The sequence below is a fragment of the Apaloderma vittatum genome, unplaced genomic scaffold (assembly GCF_000703405.1).
Source record: "Apaloderma vittatum isolate BGI_N311 unplaced genomic scaffold, ASM70340v1 scaffold7772, whole genome shotgun sequence".
Classification (NCBI taxonomy): Eukaryota; Metazoa; Chordata; class Aves; order Trogoniformes; family Trogonidae; genus Apaloderma; species Apaloderma vittatum.
In genome coordinates, this window is record NW_009705184.1 from 82,727 (window position 1) to 92,455 (window position 9,729).

General features: G+C 36.7%; 1 protein-coding gene across 1 annotated transcript in view; it reads right to left on the reverse strand.

The window, feature by feature from the left end:
• ASB5 (ankyrin repeat and SOCS box containing 5) overlaps positions 1-8,950 on the reverse strand; it is a 28,826-nt gene extending 19,876 nt beyond the window's left edge. The window contains exon 1 of the mRNA XM_009865300.1: positions 8,755-8,950. Coding sequence (XP_009863602.1) covers positions 8,755-8,950 — 196 coding nt within the window. The remainder of the gene's footprint in view (positions 1-8,754) is intronic.
• Between the last annotated feature and the right edge of the window lie 779 nt (positions 8,951-9,729).

Sequence of the window (9,729 nt, forward strand, 5' to 3'; positions counted from 1 at the left end):
ACGGATTACAACCATGAAGCTGAAATAATAGGCAGGCTCCTCATCTCAGTGCCAGTACCCTAAGAGCTGTGTGACATTTGACATTGCCAGAAATGAACCAGCAGAGATCTTGAACATTCCTCCCTGTAGGAGAAGCCAAGATGAAGCAAGTTTTAGAAATTACAGAAATATGGTTACTAAGAAAAACAGCATCCTAAAAGGCCACAATGGCCACTGCTACATCCTGCAGTTCCAGCTCAATGCCAAGGAACTTTGATGCATTCTAAAAGTACAGTGATAAAGCTCTAACAGCAGGACAGGGAAAGAACTGGAACAAATTTTTTATTTTTATTTTTTTTTTGCTTCAAGACATACTTCGTGACCACTGAAATATTATAAATTATTAGCAGTCAACCAGAAGCTTAGGCATTACCTCTATGTCACCAACTAGTCCTCTGTCCTCCACATCTTGACAAATGCCAGCAGATATGTAGATTATACTTAAATAGTTATTTAAGCACAAAATGACATTTCTCCATGGCACTATAAGCATTAAAAAAGCCTGTTACACACTCCTGGTCTTTATACAGTATCATTACTGTCTCTTAGCTGAAAATCTGACTCATTATTAAGGTAGCAACAGCGTGGACAGCTAGTAATTGTCCTATCTCTTTCCTTGAAATTTTTAGAGTTGTAAGGACTTCTATCCTTAGATGCTGGGAATTAGAATGGAAGGTTTAGAAAAGATTTAAAATTCCAATATCATAAAGGCTCTGTCTCAGCCCCTACAGAAGTCAAACACAGAACGATACCTTTACTACATTTCTTGGCTTGTGGGTTTAAAATATGTACTTGCCAGACCTTTTCATGCAGACAGGCAGTGGTAACAGAATATTTGCTAAAATGTGGGCTAAAGTAAAGCACATCACAGCAGTCACGCTGATGAATCTAGTCAAATGCGTTACCAAAAAGGCCTAGGCTTCAGATATAGACAGACAGAAGGCATGAGACGTGTAGTCAGTACGGGAGTGGTATAACGCACCACACAGTGAATCTTCAGTCAATTACTGTGGGAGAAGAGCCATAAAGAGAAATTGTAGCTAATGCCAGGAAGACTTTAGACATAGCAAAGAGTAACATCCACTAGTGCAACAGATGCAGCATGCCATACCGGCTTTATGATCAACCAGCCAGCATTGCTGCAATCACGGATAGAGCTCAGTACTTAGGCACGTAATGCATTCCCCCAAAGCCATCACCATCTAACCCTGGCAGAAGTTCACTCACTGCTTGCTCACATTGCAAATGTTTGAGAACATCCCTTACAAGAGAGGAACGTGAACAGCAGAACCATGGCCATAACAAGTCTACGGGTGAAGGAAGGAACATCACCTTCAGGGTGCTATGCTATTTTGGTCTTCATTTGTTGCCTTGCTCCCCACTACTGCAAAAAAAGAACAGTGCAGATGGTACATTTGAGCTTGCCTCAGTCCAGTACTGGAGTTTCCTAACAGCTTTTCCTCAACAAGTTGTCTTTAAGGCCTTGGAGGCAGATTGCTCCAGGATTATTTTTCACTCTTACTGCTCTGTACCTTTAAAAATCTAGGTTTTAAGCTACGTCAGAGTTCACAATGTTTCTTTTTGTACTTGTTTGTAGTTCAAGCGCTTATTATTCATCTAATTCAGAAAAATAAACAAATCAATTGAGTAGGATTTGCATGTGAGCTAACTTAAGACTGCGCACATCAAGCAAGCCAATAATACCTAGGCTGGTGACAAGGTCCATCTTCAGAAAAGACACATTTCAAGGAGGCATACATAAACAATACTGACCAGAAAATACAACTTGTGGCAATGATCTTCTTAAAGAGGTCCTGACATACAAATACAGATAGGAGGAAAAACAAATCACAAAGGAATCCACGTGATAGGGTATCTCAGTTCCTCTCAGGGAAGCAAGTATGCAAACAGGCTCCAGTAGATATATACACTAGAAGTTTCTGTAGCCTCAGAGATTTTTTTGAAGGTGAGGGAAGATTATTCAATGCTTGCCAACAGATGTTCTTAGTTTCTGTTGCTGCAAATAGGTCAGGGCTCTGGCCATGCCAGTCTAGTTGCATCATATAACTCTCGCCAAAATACCTTTAAGGTAGATTACATTCTTCAGAAGAAAGTGGTTCTGGTATCTTGATATGTCTGGTATCTTGAATGTCTTCTTGAGATTTATTTGAAGCATGACTCTTCATGGGCAATTATTTTCCATACTAGACAAAGGTATTTAGTATATAAGAGAAGGTGACAAGTTCCATGAAAAAAACCTCCCTTCTGAACTTTCGCACTATCTTAAGCATTTTTACACCGTTAGCTTACATGCTGTATATGAAAAACAAATGCTAAATGTGGTGCCTTACACCAAGTGGTATGGTGAATAGGTATGCCATACGATATTCCTATCATTACTAAATGAATCTCTATTGTACCCAGGAAGCAAGTAGAGGTCTTATATGGCTTTTATTAATAGAACTGTGATCTCTGTGGAATGCAAGTTGAGAAAATGCCTCGTGCCTATCTTCCCTATCTAACAACTGTTGCTGAGTGACATTATCAATTGCAGCTTGTTAGAATAAAATAATAGGAAAACTTTGCTCTAATCACTCACTACAGTTCAAAATGTAATCAAGCTTTCCAAACAGCACATCTCTAACAGTGAAACATAGCATTATTTCCTATTATAAGTTGTATTTAACGGACTGGTTTCTTGGGTCAACCCAAGCAGTGCTCAGTGTACAAGAAAAAGAAGGAAATAGAAAGCTATTTACAAGCCCCATAAACCTGAAAGGAGATGGGGACTCAAGTCTTGAACTACCCCAACCCCATGGATGGCTTAATCTAGAGTAGCAAAGAATAACTAGTGTACTGAGTATTCCTACCATTCCTAGCCAAGGTAGACACAGCAAAGCTAGGGAGGGGGTCATATTCACCTCTCCAGTTCTGCAAAAACAATAACATATTTTGAGAAGTTATGCTCAAGTACTACAAATACAAGGCCTGCTTTCAAATAATTTTCAAATATTACTTAAAATTCTACAGTTATGCATAAAGTGATATTCTATGAAAATTTTTGTAGAGTTGACATAATTTAAAAATAGGATATTAAACAAAAAGCACTTTATGTCGTCAGACCTACTTAGGTTCTGCATCAGATCCCAGCAATCTGTGTAAGTACATGACTAGCTGTTTGTCATTGCTACTATAATAATTGATGCAAAATGATTCTTCCATAAGAAAGTTCTTTTACGCTACCTTCCACTTGCAGCTAAAAGCATTTTGACAGTTATTGATTATGAGGCTTAATTTTGATAAAATAAGATTCTTTTTCCCTTATAAAAAGTTTATGAATGGGAACTAGACCTCCTTCTACCAAAAGTTACCTGTATTATCAAAGTATGACGTCTATACAAACCAAGCTCTTACCAGTATTTGTCAGTAGAGTCTTACAGATTCAAAACATCTGACAATGAATTAACTCTTAAGATTTGATACATGCACAGAAATCATTTCAGACCAGCGTGCCACTGCCACATCCTAAAGCAACTGAACTATAAAACTCAGCTGAAGCTCCAACTCAGCACTTGCATATACAGAGCACTTTCAGGATATGACCAGCTAGTTGGTATAATAGAATGACTCTAAAGGTTGTCTTTGGTCCTCTGGTTTGTATCCAGTAATAGCTATAGAAAAGACTGAGTTATTAACTCTTCACAGGTCTGGAAATAGAATGAGAGAAGAAACCTTACTGTGTAGATCACTGTCACCAAAGATAGCCTGCTAAGGGGCTAATTATACTCAAAGTTAATTTGCAATTGAGTTCCTTTCTGTAGATCAATTTGTAGGGCATAGAATTTTAAAGCGGAATAAACATAAATATGCTATGACTTTTTCTGTAAAGACAGAAATTAATAAAATCTTGAGTTTTGCAAAATTCCTAGTGTAACGAGTAAATACACAGTCCCTTCAACACAATATAAAAAGCTAGGTACCATAACCTCTTTCTAACGCTGTTATAGTCCCTGACTGCAAAGCAGTTCTAAACAATAAGCAGTCCCTTTTAATTCAATAGGGCAGGTATGTGTATATGACTGTTTTCAAAATCAGTGCCAAGGTAAATGGGACTTCTATAGTAGAACGGATCTCTTTTTCATTTAATTCTTTTATGGTAGTAATACCACTGAATTCACTGAAAAAGAAATAAATTCTGATTGTTTATTAAGACATGAGTCTTTAATCAAATGTAAGAGGCTGCAGGGTTCTGTCCTGCATTTGGTGCTGTTCGATTTTTTAATATTGTGGATGTTAGAATACATTTATTTCTATAAAATCAGCAGATGACACTAACCTGCAAGTGCTGCAGCTGCTCAGAGTGGAATCATTTAAATCAGACTTGAGTAAAATAGAGAAATGACATCAAGAGCATGAAGTCAGCTGAAGGCCAGTGTAAAGCATTAGAAAGGAAAAAGAAATACATAGTACAGTGAGTCTGTTTTAACATGGGGTTTACAGTAGGCTACAGACTGTATCCTTAATGATAGAATCATTAAGATTGGAAAAGATCTCTAAGGTCTTCAAGTCCAACCATCAACCCAGCACCACTATGATCAATAAACCATGTCCCTAAGTGCCATATCTACGTATTTTTTGAACACCTCCAGGGATGATGACCCCACCACTTCCCTGGGCAGCCTGTTCAATCCTTTATTATTCTTCCAGTAAAGAAATTTTTCTTAATATCCAATCTAAACCTGCCCTAGTGCAACTTGAGCCCATTTCCTCTTGTCCTATCACTTGTTACTTGGGACAACAGAACAACCTTCTTTTCACTATAACTTCCTTGCAGGTATTGTAGAGAGCAGTAAAGTCTCCCCTCAGCCTCCTTTTTTCCAGACTACACATGCCCAGTTCCCACAGCTGCTCCTCATAAGACTTGTTCTCCAAAAAAAGCATAATTCCAGGAGGTATTACATAGGGTATCACGTATATGGCACGAGATAATTGCTCAACTTTTATGTAACTAATAGCTCTGATTGCACTAATAAAGTCTCAGCTGGAGCACTCTGTTTAACATAGGGAATTATACATCAGTTAGGATATCTATGAAGTGTGCATGAATTGGCGCAAGTCCAAAGGAGAGCAACTCCAGTAATTCCAGGCCTGGAAAACAAGATTTAGGAGGACAGGCTAAGTTAAATCCTTTTTTTCTTTATTCTAGAAAAGACAAAACCAGTAGAGGTAGGAAGATACATGGTAATAGCCTTTAAATTCATTACTTTTCATACATGGAAAAAAACTAGTAAATACCTTAATCATATTTTATGTATTTAGTTTGCAGAAATAAAGATTTAGGTAGGTCTTGGTGGAAGTGGGAAGCACCGTTGTGATGAGAATAGCAAAAATTGGACACTGCAGAAATCACTAACCATTTTTAAAACATGCCAGAGAACCCATATATAGTTGATCCTAGAGCATCCAAATAACAGACCCTTCAGCTGATGCCCTTCAGCTGTATACAAGAAAAGTTTAAGACTTCATCTCCAGAAAAAAATTAATGTGAATTTTAAGTAGTAGAGCTTTTATGCCCACTTTTCTAGTCTTAGCTGGTACTGAACACTGCATATATAACACAGCTGTTACATTTCAATGCCACATACACAGTATAATAATTTCTAATTAATTGTTAGGATGTTTTCCCTATCCAGCTATTCACATACATATGAGATCCAAAGGATAGATTTAACACAGTAAATTGGTGACTATCTATACTGGAGAGAAAATAGTCCTGAAATATTAAGGAACAAAATGTGACCCGTTTCACTACTAATATCTAGCAACAAGACCACAGTAGGCAGATGACACAGATAAACCTCTCTCCTTGTATTCAAAAAGAACAAGCCACAAGCCAAAGTCAGTCAGGAAATTTGCAACCTCTGGGCCTTGATTCCTGTACTGACATATATACTTTCAGTTTGACAAAAGGAGTCCCACCAAGTACTACTGGTCAGTACCCAAAAGGTCCCAGATATATAGGTTTTGTAAAAGAAAAGCATATTTTAACTCAGGAGCTCAATTCAGTAAACATGAAATAATGTCTGTGCCTAGTAGTACATTATTTCCAAAAGCTCTTTTCTTTTTCAAAATTATAGCACTCTATCCCAGAAAATCCATTATAAATAACAAAAAATAATTTTGGAGTATTACAAGCAAACTGAAAAAAACAGCACTAACAGAATTTTAAGAGCACATAATCAAGTTAAAACTAGAAAATGAAAACCAACATTTCCTCTAATTAGAATTACTTCATGAAACACTATAAACTTAAATTAAGCAATGATAGGCTATTTTTTCTGTCTGAGCTTCTTCTTTTCTGCTGAGGCTTCTCTATTGCTTAATAAAAACTACAGAACAGGATCACTAATTAGGAGGATACTTGGTATTTAATTTTACCATTTAATGTTACAAGCTGTAGCTTCACATTTCTTATTTTGCATCTCCTAGATATGACTTTGAACAGGATATAGTGTTAGACAATATTGTATAAACTCTACTGAGGTATCTCTGCAATGTATTTCACAAAGATAAACAAACCAAATACCACAATATGATGTGAGTTGAGACAGTATCATCATAGAGCAAAGGTTTTGGGAAGATGAGATAAAATAGTAATTTTGAGGAGCCTTATTTGCATTTCAAAGAGCAAGGATTGGTCCTGTTAATCATGACAAATGGCTGAATTTGTAGATTATGTAACATCAGCTGAATATGTGCTTAGGACTGTTACCAATTCAGACCCAAACATTGGAGTTGGGCAATGAAAAGACACTCCACTGTTAAACTGTAAAAAGTACAGTTTAAGCACAAAATAGTTGGATTAACTATTTACTTCTAATAAAACAAGCAGAAAACCAGAAACTCTACGATATGTTTAAGCCTTTAAACCTCTGCTACGTGAGCAAACAGTAACCTGCAAGAACGATAGATTTTCATCTTTTGCACTGGCCAGCTACTATGGTGTTGAATATACATTTATTTAAATACAATGGCAGATATTTGATGAATGACCAAACTAAAGTCTCCTGGATTCAGCAACATGGAACAGTGTAGATACTGTTTTATTTTCCAACCTGATATATGTCATTCCTATCCCTCTAGTTTTTCCCAGTCTTTCTCCTTCCTTACTCAGATTCATGTGTCAGTCTTCCCAGATGAGCTCCCTTAAAGCTGTCTGGCAGTGTTTGACAATAAAAACATCTTGATTTCACATGAAGACTGTAACATTCCCTGCAAATATTTCTGCCACGGGGGGACACAGTCACTCCCTCCCATCCTACCATAGTGAGTATACAGATAGACACTCCTCCACTCCATACACACATATCTGTACACATACTTGCACACAAACACATGTGCATAGTAGTTCAAATGATATGATTAACATATTCAGATGTAAAAACACTGGGTTTCAGAACTTCGTCTCTAAACTGTGCAGAGAACAAGTAATATAAATCTACCTCAAGTAAATCTTCTGCAAAGCAAGCTAATTTCTCCTTCAGGATGTAAGCCTCTCTGTCTGGTTTGCAAATTTGAATACATACACCAAAAATGTCTAACTCTTGTTCCAACATTCAAGACTGAAAATATTTTTACTTTTGAAAATGTTTCTGACTCGATTCTACAGTTTGCTCCTTTGCATTTAGCTTTGATTTCTACTTCTTGTTCAGGGCACCTATGGAAAAGCAGTGAAGGTGCTAAAAGGCAAGACAAGTCTTCCTGTTCCACCACTTAACTTAAACTTGATGCTCTCCCAGAACACAAGGAACAACAATAAAGACAAGTGAGGCAGCAGGGACCCCAAGTTGAGCAAAAAACATGGCTCGGTCATGCGCTAGGATACCACAACCGAGAAGAGAGAATTTTCCGCATCTTGTTAGCCAGAAAAATAACTGAGTGACAATGGTGCTGGTTCACCACAGACAAGCTTGCAGAAAAGGTAGTGCCCAGCTCTGCCAAAGTTCTGCATGAGCAAACAGAAAAAGGAATTATCACGAGAACTTTTACCCAGTAAAATCTGATGAGTTTCCACACAGATGCCCAACAGCTCACCCTGACAAACAGGAAGCTTCCTGACACGTGGCAAGACAGTAATTCAAACTACAGACATATTGTACCTTCTCAAATAAATTATTACAAGAAAATTTCAGCTTAATCGAGAAATAATTCAGAAATATTTGGACTAGTTTCACTAAAGTGTTTCAAAATAATCACATGCCAAGCACAGAAGATTTCAACCACAAATGGGTAAGATGGGGAACCCTAGAAGCAATTTGGAAAATCGTCTTACATCAGGAAGTATTTGGCAATCATAATCATCTTAAGTGTAGGCCTCTCTCCTAACAGGACACTGGCTGTAATACTTCAGTTTTATTCTGACCTAAAATAGGTCAGAATAATAACCTAAAAAAAGCTGAAAAGTAAACCCACTTAATTGGTTCTGTTTTAGCTCAGACCAGGGTATTACATAACAATAATAAAAGCTTAAATAATCTAACAACATTCACTCAGGTATTTTTTCTTAATCACAGCAAGAACTACAGAAAAAACACACACATATAATTTGATTAACCAAATATAAATGAGGCTCGCAGATAAATAATTACCTAGGAAAAAACCCAATAACAACAAAACCCCCCAACAGTAAAGACACAATAGTAAATACAAATATACCTTGTCCTTGAGGAACTCCGTAAAATTCAGCAGCTATCCTTGCTGCTTCCTTACGGTTTCCTTTCACAATGTAGAAATGACTAAGTATAGCAAGGCTGATCTTCACAAAAAGTTTAAAACAAAAAAGGGAAAGTATAGTAAAGTAGACATTGGATAGCTGCTGGGCAAAAGGGCGACTTTCTTCTATGACAGTCATTGCTGCAGCAAAATCTCTCTCAGTGTTTGGGTAGGGCTCTCAAATGTGTTGATAAGATCATATGGCTCCAGCCACGCACTCTTGGGAACAACTGGTCCTGAGGAGAGAAAATATCAGCTGGTCATGATGCCTGCTGCTCAAAATATGATGATTATTTATACTGTACATAGTATTGAGTTCACTACCACTCCTGCTAGCCTGGTGATATTCAAGTGGGACGGAATATAACAGACACGAGTTTCGAGACTCTGGATTGTACTCGTTCCACTCGAAAGGTCTGTTTCATTCCAAATTCTGCATTTCTAATTCACTTATTTACCCTCTTAACATGTTTAATAACACATCAGCAAAAGTATTATTATCAAGAACTACAATTTCATGCACTAAACCAGGTAATTGTTTTTTTAAAAATATGTTCTCCTACTTCTTGAGTACAATTGCTTTTTTGTGCTACTTCATTTTATATTACTTTTTTATAAAACTAAAATCACATTATTAAATACTTTAAATACACTTTAATAAAGAAACACATTAAATATATAACAGTTTTGACAGTCTCTTATTATTTTGATCAGGCTGAATGTAAATATCTAGTTTCATAGCTTACAGCATTATACAAAAAAAGCAGTATTCAGAGCAGACTATAAAAATCAAACTCCTAGATATTTCTAGGAGATAATCTAAAATCAAATTAAAATCAAATTAATTAAAAATAAATAAATGCAATGGTAAATATGCAACATAGAAAAATTCTAATGCTTATGATACCCGTTTCATTG